At 58.4% G+C, this 14,360-nt stretch overlaps 1 protein-coding gene across 6 annotated transcripts in view; it reads left to right on the top strand.

Annotated features, from left to right (window-relative positions):
- Positions 1-14,154, top strand: part of AFAP1 (actin filament associated protein 1) — a 154,728-nt gene extending 140,574 nt beyond the window's left edge. For all 6 annotated transcript variants that reach the window (XM_040488655.1, XM_040488618.1, XM_040488628.1 and 3 more), the window contains 4 exons: positions 3,423-3,587; positions 5,190-5,380; positions 7,523-7,684; positions 9,984-14,154. In XM_040488655.1, coding sequence (XP_040344589.1) covers positions 3,423-3,587; positions 5,190-5,380; positions 7,523-7,684; positions 9,984-10,010 — 545 coding nt within the window. In that variant the 3' untranslated portion in view covers positions 10,011-14,154. The remainder of the gene's footprint in view (positions 1-3,422; positions 3,588-5,189; positions 5,381-7,522; positions 7,685-9,983) is intronic.
- Positions 14,155-14,360: the final 206 nt, after the last annotated feature.

Genomic DNA, 14,360 nt, shown 5'->3' with positions numbered 1-14,360 from the left:
CAGCAGACGTCAGCTTGCGTCCCCAGTCTGTTGGTGACTTAGTGACTTCTGTCAAGCCGCGCGAACGCTCTGTGAGCTCGGCTCCCCGTGTTGGTGGCGTAGATAAGTGGCTGTGGTCTCTGTGACATCTCTGAGGTGTCCCGTGGGTCTCCAGGCACGAGAGCGGCGGAAGGTTGACGGGATGCGTGTTCGTGCCCCGCCTTAGGGTCTGCGAGCCGATGTTCCCCTGTTGGTTCGCCCGGCCTGTTTATCAGGGCAGGTGGTGTCGTCTGCCCCGCCATGCAGACGCAGAAATCCTCTCCGAGAGACCAAGGGGCTCCCGCAGCATCTCACAGCTGGCCAGTAACGGAACCAGAGTGAGCACTGCCGTCAGACTCCACATCTGCAGGGGGCCGAGCAGAGCAGAAGTAGGACACGAGGGGGGACCCAGCCCGCCCGAGCGCCCGGTGCCCTTCCCCACCTGCGGTGGATTCACCTCAGGTGACAGCGCCGTCCACACCCGTGCAGATTTGCTTCGGCCCCGGCAGCGCTGGGCCCCGACTCGTTCGTCAGCGGGGCAGCTGTGCCTGTTGCCCCGGCAGCACACGCAGGGTGCTTGCCGCCCAGCTGCTCGGGTCTCCGGGGAAGCTCTCGGCCAGACCTGCTGGTAAAGGGGCTGCGGCTCAGGCTGTTACGAGGTTCGGGAGCTCCTGAGCGGGTGTGGACGTGTTAGGGGAGAAGGATGGGAGTCAGACTCCGGAGATCGCGTGGGGAGTTGTGTCTGTACTTTCTGAATCTGGCTCGGTACCGCTGGCTGGTAGACGGTCTCCGTGGAGGCGACGATGAGGCCAGCTGGCTCGTTAGTAACCCCTCAGGTGTTCTCAGCACCTGACTGAGTGACCTCCTGTTTGCACTGTGACGGACGTTCGGAGTGTGAGAGTGTCTGGGGATGGAGAGGGCGGCCCTTTCCTTGGCCACATACAAGGACGAGCCTTGGACTTGACCAACAATCCTTGGCCGCTTGTGCCCCAAGGGGGCTTCTCTTCTGTACATCAGCTTGTCTCTACTTCCTTCTCCTCATACGTGCGTTTCGAGCAGATAGGTCGGGAGCCGGTTGGACCAAATCCCCCTCGTCACAATGTTATTGTGCTGGTTAATTTTGACCTCATCTTTCTGACAAATCTTATTTCTCTAATGCAGTTGGGTGTATTTATAGTCACTTAAAAGGTTAGTGCTCTTCATTCGTGGAGGGACATGGGGGAAGGAAATAGCTTGTGCCCCAGAACCTTGCTACACGGGACCCGACCCTTATGAGATCTCTGTCTTGACAGCATTTCTCCCAGGGCCCGTGCTCCTTTCATTTCCTAGGTGATTTATTCCTTTATGTTATGAGACCTTCTGTAGGGAACCTGTATTAACTTTGGTGACATCTAACGGTGACAGAAGAAAAAAAATAATTGCATTCAGTGTTTTTGCTGAATTCAGCCAGTTGCGTTACAGGCTGGACGGGGTTTATGGCACGGGGACCCAGAGATGTGGACATTTATAGGTTAGTGCATGCAGGTCTGTTGGGAAAGCTCTCCGGTTGGAAGTCAGCGAGCACTCTAGCCGGTGCCCGCAGTGCTTTTGTTTCAAATGGCCGATTTCGTCACCCTCGGGCTGCGGTCCTTTTAATATCATGCTGTGTGTGTACTTTTTCTTTCGGTCTGTCTGTCTGTAGTGAGGGGAGGTTGCCTGGGGACTGAAGATTTGCACCTGCCTTCCTAAACGCAGGGTTTCATTGCAGGAGTCAGCGCCTTCAGCATCTAGGACAGGGGCCGGCTGGGGCTCCTGGGGACTCCGTTGTCACTGACGGTGACTGGAGCTGCCAGTGAGGGTCCACCCCGTCCCGGGCACCTTGTGGTTTTGTTGGGATGGGTTTTAGGTACAGATCTCAAATTTTGTTGGACCTCCAGGTGGGCTTCTCGCTTCTGCTTCATGGGGGGGTGGGGTGAAGCTGAGCCTCGGGGAGATTCGTTGCCCAGTCCTGGCGGCCTCTCTGGCATCACACCACACACCTGCCCAGGGGTCACTGCCAGTCCCCTGGGGCAGGAGACACACAAGCCGACGATGGCGGTGCTGTGGGGTGTGAGGCGGCGGGGTGCAGGGGTACGGCTGACTCGTAGGAGGCCCCTGAGTCGCAATCAGGTGCAGGAGGCAGTGGGAGCTCCAAAGTCAGTGACCCTTGATCACATGTGTGGCATCTCTGTCTCTTCAGGGTGTTTTTCCAGGGAGGGTTTCTCTGAATTATTGTCCTCATAAGGCCCACATACTCAGAGGACAAGATTTAATGCGGTAGCGTTGGCCAGATCTCCGACTAGTTTCCCTAAGACTGGTTTCCTCTTCGTTCGCTCGTTCGTTCGTTCATTCATTCGTTCACTCATTCATTCCTCTTATTTAATGAGCATTTAGCAAGTACTCATTTCATGCTTGTTCTGAGCGCTCCATAAATCTTAAGTTAGCCCTGGTAACAGCCCTGGGGGTTGTTGTGTCACAGTTGCGGGAACCGAGGCATAGACAGGCGGGGCGCGTTGTTTCAGGTCGCACAGCTGATGTGGCATGATGGGATTCCAGCCCAGCCAGTCAGATCCAGACCCCGCTGCACACAGACTCCCCGTATTCCTGTTCATTCCTTCACTCGTTCAGTGGATAGCCGTGTGCTCGGTCCAGGCCGGACACCCACCGCAGCACAGGGGACAGAGCTGCGTCCAGCCGGCCACACTGCCAGGCGGCTCAGTCATGGGGCTTGGGTGTGCCGGTGTTCACGGAAGTCTTTTGAAAAATACAGAGAAGTGCCCACATCCAGGAGATTACTCTTGGTGTGGATTAGAGAATGCTGAGCCACAGCCTTATTGAAGATTGTTGCGTGCTGCAAAGGAAAGTGAGTTAAAAAATGTCCTGATGTTCTGTTTGTGTTCCCTTAACTCAACTCAGAGACTCCTGGGAAGCTGTCGAAACTATTCGAATTTGTCCATTTTCTACTCAAGTCCAGCTTCCCATTCTTTGTCTTACTGAGCTAGCGAAATAGCTAGATTAGAGTTTCTTTTACCAAGTTGGCTGATTTTTTTAAAAAATTTTTATTAAATATATTTTTTAACGCTTATTCACTTTTTGAGAGACAGAGACAGAGTGCGAGCAGGGCAGGGGCAGAGAGAGAGGGTGACACAGAATCCAGAGCAGGCTCCAGTCTCTGAGCTGTCAGCACAGAGCCCAACACGGGGCTTGAACCCACGAACCGTCAGATCATGACCTAAGCCAAAGTCGGACGCTTGACTGACTGAGCCACCCAGGCACACCTCGAGTTGGCTGATTTTAAATAGGCTTTATGAATTACCCTGTTACCTGCTTAATTAAACCTAATTTTCTTTTGTGGCTTTCTTTTTCTTTTTCTTTTTTTTTTTAAGATGCTGACCAGTACAAATATGGCAAGAACCGGGTCGAAGCCGACGCCAAGCTGTTGCAGAGCAAGCAAGAGGAGCTGCTGAAGAGGAAGGAGACCCTGCGGAACAGGCTGGCCCAGCTCCGGAAGGAGAGGAAGGACTTGAGGGCCGCCATCGAAGTGAATGCTGGTATGCGGGGGCACCTCCTTGGGCTAGAGTGTGTACTTCCTGTCCTGCCCTCAGTAAGACCGCCCGTCTCCGTGCTGGTAAGCCCAGGGTGGCACAGCAGAACAGGCAAGAGGAGGCCAGGGCCGCCCCTCAGCCTGCTCGCCTGCTCTCCGGGCCGGTGGGCGGGGCCGCCGGGAGCTGTCCCCTCTTCAGGGGCTGGCAGCAGAGACTGTCTACGGGACAGGCGGGGCTCAGCAGTTTCAAGTCGTGTGTATGATGAAGCAATGGGGCTGCTGGCAGGAGAACAGTCCACGGGGACAGGTACGATTCAGGAGCCCAAGCAAGAGGTGGAAGGAACCCTTGGTGCTCCGAGAAGAGACGGCGTCTGAACTCCTGGAAGGGAACAGGGAAACAGGCCAGGATAGTGGAAACACGCCCCAATGGCCGTTGTTGGAGAGCCGAGTCAGGACCAGAGAGGGGGGTGTCTCTGGATCAGGCAGGTTTGTTCTTGCTGGCAGGGGCAAGGAATGTGGGGTTCACGGTTGTGCGGATGGAACTGTTTGATGTAGGTCGCCTCAGCTCAAGACTGGTTCTTACCCTGGGGCAAGGTTCACGCTTTAGGTTTCGGTTTTGCTGGCCTCGGGGTGGAGCAGAGGACCCGAGGGGTCCGAAGGGGAGACGCCTGCTTTCACACGGCTCACCTGCAGGGAGGCCTTGGCGTACCTGCACGTGAAACAGTTCATCAGCCTTTCCAGCCTTTCAGTCCAGCCTCTCCGGACTTCGGGGCCTCAATGAGTGTTGGGACAGGAAGCGCTTTTGGAGTTTAAAGACTGGGAGGTTAGATATAGGCTGAGCAAGTGAGAGCTAACCCGTAGGAGGAGCTGGACGTGGCAGCCGGCCGCCTGCCTGCAGGGAACCAAATGCTAAGTCAGAGACCTGGGTAGGAGCCTCCAGGCCCACAAGACAGAAGGAGGATTTCTTCCTTCCGTTGTTTCAAGCTTGCAGAGTAGCAAAGATGCAGACAGGTTAGACCAGCTCCCACGCAGTGAGCACTAGGCCAGGGCCACACACGCGAGCCGGGTAACCCCTTGGGATCAGTTTTCCTGCACGTCCAGTGGGTACGTTCCCAGCCGCCTTATGTCCGTGGGACACATTTAAAATAAAGTGAGTCCAGTAAATGCACCTTGAAGCGACAGGTGCCTATTCTGTGGGGGTGAAAGCTTTATCGTGGATCCTCCGGGAGGAGAGAAGGCCCAGGAATCACAGGGGGAGGCGAGGGGATTGGGACAGGACGACCACCAGACTCTCCAAGCCAGCGGCACCCCTGCAGGCATCTGCTCTGAGTCCCCTGTGTTGAGGTGAGTACGCTGAGGCCTGGGCCCAGAATTCTGGGATTTGTGGGAATCCAGGCCCCCGGCCTCCAGGGCCACAGTCTCCCAGCTGCAGGAAAGCAGAGCCGTTGGAAATGGTCGCTGTTCTTTTAGCGAACAGCTGAACTTGAGTTTCGTAGAAGGGAACCCAGGTCAGGGCCGCTTGGCCCACAGCGCTGTGCAGAGCTCGCGCGAGGGGCAGCGGCGTGTGCCATCTGTTGGCCGGAGCGACAGCGTGTCCGTGGGCTTGCAGGCAGGAAGCCGCAGGCGGTTCTGGAAGGCAAGCTGAAGCGGCTGGAGGAGGAGTGTAAGCAGAAGGAGGCCGAGCGCGTCAACCTGGAGCTGGAACTCACGGAGGTCAAGGAGAGCCTGAAGAAGGCCCTGGCTGGCGGGGTCACCCTGGGCCTGGCCATCGAGCCCCGATCAGGGACGTCGAGCCCACAGGTAAAGTCCCTGCCAGCCCAGCGAGCACACAGCCACATGCCAGCTCTGGATGGGTTCCCGGCTGTGCTCTGAGCCACTGGCCTCACGTTTTCCCCTCTTTGTGTAAGCATGGTGGACACAGCAGCCCCCCTCCTCTCCCTTCCCGGGTCCCGTCATGGAACACAGCTCTCTTTATCTCTTTCCAAACACGTCCTGATTGGATTCCAGCTCAGGAGCTAGAAGTCTCAATCCCACGTAGCAGGTTTTCACGAAGCGTCCAGCACATGCTGGGGATCCCGCCAAGTTGCGGGGGGCAGAACCCTTGTCAAATCTGACAGGACGAGGGGAAAGAACTTCCGAAACACGAATTAGGGCCTTCAGGGGCTTCCTGTTCACTCTCTGGGACTCATAGTCACTGAGAAGCTACCAGCGTCCTTCTCATAACTATTCTGTCGGGTCCAGATGACCCTCAGAGTCTGATGTCACTACTTCCGTTTTACGGCCGAGGAACGTGGGACCCAGAGAAGCGAAGTGACCTCCCCCCCCCCCGCCCTGAGCACACGTGGCCAGCGGGGAGCCCTGAATGCGGTGCCTCCTTCTCTGCGGGAGCCTGTGACACCACCCCGCCCCCCCACCTGACCCGCTTCCCAGGGCTCCTTTCTGTCCCTCTTTCCAAACTGCTTGGCAAAATGTGGAGCCTGGGTGAAGCCCCCTGCCCCTCCCCTCAGCGCTGGGGTGGACCCGCGGGGAAGACTGATGTCTTTACGGATGCAGGGCACAGCTGAAACCCCGCTTCCCCCCCGGGGGTTCCTCCTCTCTCTAGCGGTGACCCTGCACTCCCCCCCAACCAGGAGTCCCCATCTTGGCCCCCATCTATCAATTCTTCTCCTTTGGGGCTCACAAAGCCGAGCCTGTCCTTGGGAAGGCTCAGGACTGGTCTGTTTGAGCCTCCCCACCCAGCCCGCAGGGCCCGGCCACATCCTCCCTCGGCAGGTCTCTCCTTGGACCTTGGTGCTGTCATCGGTCCCGGCACTGGCAGCTCCCGGCTCTACCCGCCCGGACCTTGTCCTGGGAATGCGGCTCATGGGACAGGTGTCCCAGAGGAGCATCACGAGCTGCCTTAAGGACCCAGCTTGGCCTCTCCCAGGGAGAGATGGTGTTACTCTCTCCTTACCAACCATTCTGTGCCCCGCTCCCTCCTGGCCAGCATGGCCTTTGAAAAGCATGTCCAAGTGAACCGGAACATGGCTACAGCTAGCTGCTTGGCATCCAGGGCCAGCAGCCCCCGTGGGGGGTTCCACGTGACCCAACTGAGTGGTGATTGAAGCAGTGTTCTACTCAGTGGTGTGCCGTGTGACCCAACCAGATGCGACCATGTGTTATGCCGCCATGATGGGGAGCTTGGTCCTGGGCCGCCATCGGGGTGGGCACTGCTTGCCATCAGTCCTCTTCCCCAGGGAGCAGCCTGTGTCCTCGTGCGGGGGGGGGGGGCGGGGTGCTGCCAACTGTAGGCACATTTGGTCACACGCTAAGCCTTTCAGAAGACGTCTTCCTTTGGTGTCCACGAGCTGTATGGGCTGCAGAATTATCCGGGCTGAGGTCACTCCAGGGAGCTCTGCGCTGCCACCAGCCACGGTCACAGTGACTTTCACTGCCTGGTGGCACGCAGAGCTCTCTGAAGGTACAAAAAGCACCGTGCAAATGGACAGCTGCCCAGCTCGACCAGTCGTCCCCTCTGAAATGGCGTGTCAAAGGTGCTCTCAGAGCCGGGTGCTAACCATGCAGGGCCATTGTCGTTGTTGTCTCTGCCTGTTTCCAAAACCCATGTGTTTTCTTTAAAATGAACAATTCTCGGGGTGCCCGGGTGGCTCAGTCAGTTGAGCATCTGACTTTGGCTCAGGCCGTGATCTCACCGTTCGTGTGTTTGAGCCCCGTGTCAGGCTCTGTGCTGACAGCTCAGAGCCTGGAGCCTGCTTTGGATTCCGTGTCTCCGTCTCTCTCTGCCCCTCCCCCACTTGTGCGCGCGTGCGCGCGCGCGCGCTCTCTCTCTGTCTCTCAAAAATAAATAAATGTTAAAAAACTTAAATGAATGATTCTCCTGCTGGAAAATGCTGATGGCCTGGAAACCATACCTCATGAGGGGCCTTCTCTCTGCGTTGACAGTCTCCAGTTTTTAGGCATCGGACTCTGGAGAGCTCACCCATGTCCAGCTGCGAGACCAGCGATGCCGAGGGCCCGGTGCCGGTGAACAGCGCGGCCGTGCTACGGAAGAGCCAGCCTACCGGGAGCTCCCCCTGCCGCGGGCACGTGCTGCGGAAGGCCAAGGTGAGCTCCGCCCTCCCGTGTGCGGGGGCACCCGCCCCAGGGTGTGCTGGCTGCCATGGGAGGGACAGGTCGGGGGGGGGGTGTTGCTCTAAGGGCCTCGCCGTTATCCCCACAGCCAGGGCCTCCTTCAGGGTCCCCCTCCTTTTCAAAGGCCAAGAGCCCCAGAACCTAGCTCAGGGCACCGACCAGCTGGTGTCCCTAGCAACTGTGGCTCTGGGTGGACCTGGGGTGGGGACTGGACCAGGTGACCTCTGGTTCTCAGAGTCCAGGCTGCCCCACTGCCTTGCCGGTGGTGCTGGGGGCACAGGGTGAACCCCTGTGCCCACCTGTGCTCTCCAGTCTTCTGTCTGGAATTGGCCCTGACAAGCTGGGATGCTAGACCGAAAACTCTCAGAAAATGTTAAATCCGTTATAGTTTGTCAAAGTGAACGGTTCTTGACTGCGGTGACCGCAAGCGTGGCATGCAGAGAAGTCGGGCCGGGAGTAATTACCTTAATTCATCAGATGCATGTAATTTGCTCTGACGCGTGTGGAGGCGGGCAGCCTCCCTTTGCCGCCTCTGGGCCCTTCGTCGCCGTCAGAACCCGCCCGACCTGGCTAGAGATGCAGTGTCTCCTGAGAGGTGGCTGTGGGTGGGTGAGAGCGGCCCTCTGGGTGCCCACAGTGGGTGCTGGCGGCTGTGGCTGCGGGCACGTCCTTCCTGGCACACCCTTGACCGCCGAGAGGTGCCCCTGCCGGGTGCCCGTTAGCCCCCCCCGGGGAGCGCACAGAGCCGGCCCCCCTGGTCCCGCTAATTGTTTGTAGATGAGCCGTGCGGTAAGAGCGTAGCAGCTATTTTGTTCCTCTCCTGTGGAAGAAATCAGATTTACCACTGAGCCGCGGCAGCCCCCCCATCCAGCTGTATGCCCCGGGGGTGCCCGGCGGCCCCCCGGCTTGGGGACGGCAGCCCCTGCCGCTTCTCCGTGACCTCGGCCGGTTCAGATGGGTGGCAGCACTGAGGCCAGCCCAGGCCCACAGAGGGGAGCCGCTGTCCCTGCTTGCGGGTCCCTCACTGAGGGAGAGGGGGGTCGCACAGGGGTTTCCGGGATCCCTGGGAGGCGACAGGGGCCTCATGGCTGGGGTCAGGGCCAGGGGTTTTGGGAACAGTAATCCACACTTAGGGGCATCACACGCGTGCTCTCAGGGGCCCACCCCAGCCCCTTTCTGAGGACCAGGACCGTCGGCTCGTTCTGGGCACGGGATGGGTTAGCCCAGATGGCATCCCTTAAGTGACTTCCGGGTCCCGATGGGAACCCGGATGGTGGGAGGCACCTGTCACACAGGCTTTCAGCTCCAGGCCCGGTGCTCCCCCGGCTCCATCAGGAAACCTGCACGCTGAGGGGTGTTCTGGGAGCCTGGTGCCATGGCCCCAGCGTGCCTTTGGAGCCTCCACAGGCAAACCCTTCCGGAGGGCTGCTTCACGGTGGCGCCCGACCTCTCCGCAGACTCTCCAGCGAGGGCCTGCGGGTCTGTGGTCTCCCTTCCCACCTTGGCCTGCTTCGGTGTGTTCGTGCGGCTCTCTCTGTCCCTCCTGGCTTTGGCCACTGTGACCCGCGCCTGGCGATTGCATTACCTTTGCTAAACCTGTCGGGGAGACACGTGGCAGCTTCTGTGGACAGCACGCACACCCGTCTTCTCTCTAAACCCTGCACGGCCCCGGGGCACATCGTGAGCCGCGGCGGTGGGGAGTGGGGCCTCCTGGCTTTCACGGTGGACACCTGCCCACGTGGCCGTCTCGGGGAAGCAGCAGAAGGGTCGAGGGAGGCCGCACTGGAGGCCGGTCCTCTGTCTGCACAGCCTGCCTGACCGTGCCCACACGTGGTTTCCTGGGCATGAGGGCGGCTCGGTTTTGCTTCTGTTTCCGGCACATTGGCCAAAGCTATGCTTTTAACTGTAATTAAGCTTCGACTTTTGACCCCAGAAAAGGTGAGAAATCCCCCGTTTCATGCGATGTGCGCAGGTGCGCAGTGAACAAGCCCCGTTAGTCCAGCAGGGGTCGGGCGTGCACGTCGGCCAGCGCTGCCCCCCGGGGCGTGGGGGATGGAGCGCGGCCGCCCCGCTCGGCCCCCGGCCCCGCGCCCACACACGCCCCCTCCCTGCACCTCCCAGCGGCCCCTCGCGTGGGTCTGACTCCCAGGTGGGATGGCCGTTCTCCCCGCCGCGCCCGTCCCCACACTGCAGGCGGCCGGCGTCCCCGGGGCGCAGCCCTGCCTCCTGGCCCCGGCCACCGTGACCTGTGCCTCCCTCTCGCCACACTTAGGAATGGGAGCTGAAGAACGGGACGTAGAGCACGGCAGGACGCCCCACCCGCGTGGCCGCGGCACAGGACGCGAGGGTTTGTGACCGAGCTCCGACGCCAGCGCCCACGCCCGCCCGCGCGCACTCTCACTACCGTTCACGTCCCCCTTAAAGAGACTTCCTGGTAACACTTTGGCTTCCGCCTCCACTTGCCAAAGAGCAGAGAGGACGGGAAGGAGCCCCGTGGCGAACGGGGGGCTGCACCCCTTTCCCGGGTTCCGGGAGCGCCGGCCCCGCAGCCCCCCCGGGCCCAGACCCGGGCCCTCGCGGGTGAGCGCGGCCGGCTGTGGGCAGCGGCACCGCCCTGCCCGTCTGCCCAGAGGCCGGGGTCTCCGCGTCCCTCCCCACGCGCCCGTCCCCCTCGTCACTGGAGGCGGGCACGTGATGCACCTGTGCTGTGAAGCATCTTTCCCCTTTTACCGTCTTTTTTCTGGACAAAGGCTTTTGTCACCGTGACGTGAAAAGCTGCCATTCTTTTTAAACCTTAAAAAAATTCTCCTTTTATCATGTGTTGCACTTAGCTCTAAGGGTTCTTCAGAGGTTCTGTACCATATTTTATTAATTATTTGTACTGCTTTTGAAAGGCAGCGGAATGTCTCTGCTGCTCACCAATGTGTGTCCTTGTCCCCTTCCCCGCTGTCCCCGACCCTGCCTGCCACTCAGAGCCCGCAGGTGCCTCGCGGGATTACAGTGAAACCTCCACTTACAGACGGGCCAGTCCCGTGAGAGAAGCAGGTTCTGGAAGCCGCCCGGCCACAGAACCAGAGCATCCTGGTGCGGGACGAGAGCACGGCCCTGCCTCCCGCACGCAGACCCGGAGCGCAGGGGCACTGGGCTGCTCCCAGGCCCGCGGGCCGGGGTCGGGTCCCTGCACCCGTGTGGCGTTTCTCAGAGCCAGGTAATCTGCTGTGTCTCCAGAGGGACCCTCTCAGGAATCCTCAGTAATGGGGGGGTGCAGCTACCGATGGAATAAAAGTGGTCACCCCAGGACCCCTCTGCAGACAGATTCGGGGGCACGCGTCACACACGCGTGGAGGTCGTTTCCTGCACCACGTGGAGCCGCAGCGGAGCAAGGCTTCCATCCGTCGCGGGTTCCCCACCAAATACGGGAACCGCAGACAAGAAGCGGTCTGCCCTGCTTTTCCCCCAGGCGCCCGCGTAGCCTGTCCTGGGCTCCGCCACGGCTCCCACCGCCCTTTCTTCTTAGGGGTCCTGAGGCTGCCTGTGACCTTAGCGAGACAGTTTACAGCAGGGAGTGTGAGCTGTGGAGCCGGGCCCGAGCGGAGACCCAGCTGTCTCCTGGCCTGTCCCTCAGGGCCCCCGTCACCCGTTAGCAGGTGGAGACCTATCTCCCCAGCACCCAGCCCATTCGACCCCCTGGGACATCGAGGGGGAATGCCCCCAAGACCTCAGGGCCCGTCTTCCCAGCACTGCTGTCGTCCGTGTGGGAAGCTGGACCGCCTTGCCTTCCTTCTATGAAACTGATTTTCTGTAAAAGCAAAAGGTTTGATCCACCGTAGATTTTTGCTGCCTTCCGGTCCAGTAAAATTTCTCAGCGTAAGGCGCTGGGGCCTCTCTGCTTGACAGCCGACTTTGCCCGAGACAGCTGCCAGGTTAGGGCCATCAGGAGGGAAAGTGTGCAGCCTGTGCGCCCGACCATGGACAGCAGCACAGCCGGGGAGAGAGACCCCAGGCGGTGCTAACCCTCATCCCCATGAGTTTGCCCGAGGACACAGCCCGTTGGAGCCAGAGCCCGGACTAGGACTCGGACCCTGGTCCTCACGCTCCTGACGTACAAAACTGGTGTCTAAAACGCCAGGTTTTAAATTCGCTTTCACAGCCACGAACCCTTTAAAGGGGCCAACAGGCTCAGGCGGGTCCTGCGTCCCGCGGAGCCACTTGTGGGGGTCGCGCGGAGAGCAAGTCTGCTGACATTGGGCTCCTTTGCTGTGCGTTCCCCTCGATGTCTTTAGATTTGGTCAGAAAGTTAGGTGAAGGGATTTGCTTCAAATTAAGTTATTTATTTGTATATGTTCAATAGATAGAGTTTTTAATTTATGTCTGTATATATTAGACACACATTAGCCATCTTGTCAGAATCCTGACAGCGATGTCATTTTACCACCTTCCCCAAGCACCCCAGGGCTCGGGCCCTGCCCGGCGAGGTGACGTGTGCAGCGGGCTGAGGGTCCCTCGCTGCGTGGGTGCCAGTCACGTCCCACTGGAGACGTCACCCGAGCCGTAACAGACGGTCCCGTTCATGGAGTGATGGCCAGACCATGACGGGGCCCTGACCCAAAGTGGGAGGCACGCGGGGGGCTCGCAGATGGGGCCAGCTCTGCGGGTGACGGGCCACTTCCATTAGCAGCACTTGAAGCCACACCATCAGTCTCCAGGCGCTGCCTCTGGTCACATGTCATCCACCTTCAAAATCCCCTCCCGCCTTCTGTGTTTGTAACGTTTGAAAGTCACCCAGCAGCCTTTTGCACAGAAGCAATGGTCACCTCAGTGTGGGCACAGGTGGGCAGAAAATGGTCACCTGGTGTGGGCACAGGTGGGAAGGTCACTTTTCCTTTGGTCAGAGTCCGTAGAGGGTTGGGCAAGGCCCTGCAAGCTGGCCACACCCTTGCCGGGCGTCCGGACGGTTCCACCACAGGGTAACCAGTGTGGGTCTGGGGAGCGGCCCAGATGGCCGCGGAGCTTTCTGGAGTCTTCTCTGGGTGACCTTTCACGCCGTGGTGTGAACCCGTCCTGCCCCGCCATCCCGTTCATCCGCACACCTCTGTGTTCCCAAGCCTGATCTCCCCCGCATGCGTTTCAACAAACTGCCCGAATGGTTTGCGGATTTACCTTTTGTCGAGTCTGTTTGGAGCGGTCTGTGCCCTCAGGCCTGAAGGCCGCGCCCAGGAAGGAGACTCAGACTTGTTCGCTCACAGCCACAGTCTGGAACCTGTGTGCAGCTTTGCAAGGGGATCAACCTGGGGGCAGCATGGGTGTCTCGGGCAGGACCCATTTGTCTGTGGTCACATCTTTTCTGTCCAGAAGGGAATGGCGACCGTCCCCGCGTGCCCTCTGGCTGGAAGCCTCATCTTGGCCACACACCTGGCCGTGCACTCGGTCTGCTGGCCGAGGCGTGTGACAGGACCTGCCGAGGGGCAAGGCGGCATCGCTCACATGGCCCACTGTGGCTGCCCTCTTTTTTTTTTCTTTCTAAGATAATTTTTTAATGGGAAAAATTTTAAGTCTGTCGTGTCGTTTTAAAGAGCGCAATTACTCTTTGTTCCTGTTGTCATTGCTGGCTGCTGTCCCCGTGGAGGGCCGGGTTGATACTGTGAAGACGTGACGGTGAACGACACCGCGTGCCCAGAGGCGGGCTCAGCCTCTCCCACGAGCGCCCCCAGGCGGCGTGTCCGGGGTGAAGACAGGTGGCTGCGCCCCAGGGGTCGCCGGGCTCCCTCGATTCTGCCGCCCCATGTTTTGTGAAACAGTTCCAGCTGCGATCTTCCAGAAAAAGTCCCCTTTCCTGCAGCGGGCACGTGTCCCCAGGCGTTCCGAGCTGTCGCCATGGAAGGTATTTTCAACATGGGATCGTCAGATCGTGATTCTTAGGGACCAAAGGTGTTTTTAATGAAATAATCTTTGTATTTGATTTCTAGTGAGGAGGAAAGCAGTGACTTTAAATTTTAACACCAACTTTTGCATTCTATTTAGCATTAATTGACCACGGCTATAAGTTGTAAAATGTTTTCATATTAAGATTGTAATTATTTCCTACTGTATTTTTAAAAAAAAAAAACTAAAGTCATATTTAAAATTCTCTTTGAAAAAAACAAACTAGAAGCATCAAAGATTTTTTTTTAATTAAATATGTCACCGGTGCCCATTTTAAATGATTGTAAATAGATTTTCACTGTATTTCTCAATGTATTTAATTCATGAAGTAAGAACTTTTATCAGTGGAAACTGCCAATGGAGATACCAGTTTTCAGGCCGTTTGCTCCATATTGTAGTAAATCACTTGAATTTTCTGCTTTACTAACTGATTTTTCTACTGTTTTACACGGTGTAGCGCACGGACTGGCGCCCTCCGGCGTGCCTCATTTGTGTGTTATCAATAAAGCGGTACGCGTCCAGCCAGCCTCCGGGTCTCGCTCACTCGGTTTGCAGAGCAGCCGGGAATGGGGCGAGTTGCGGGCAGTCTCCATGGGGGGGGTGGGGGGGGAAGGAGCAGGTGGAGGAGCAGGTGGGGGCTGTGCTTTGTTTCCATCCGCAAGGACCCTCTTTCATGAAAGAGCCTTAGCTGTTGTGTTTTTAAGTGGTTCGTAGTCTACAGACCCGA

Source organism: Herpailurus yagouaroundi, unplaced genomic scaffold (genome assembly GCF_014898765.1).
Source record: "Herpailurus yagouaroundi ecotype Mexico unplaced genomic scaffold, PumYag 28, whole genome shotgun sequence".
NCBI lineage: Eukaryota > Metazoa > Chordata > Mammalia > Carnivora > Felidae > Herpailurus > Herpailurus yagouaroundi.
This window is presented reverse-complemented; position numbering and strand designations above follow the sequence as displayed.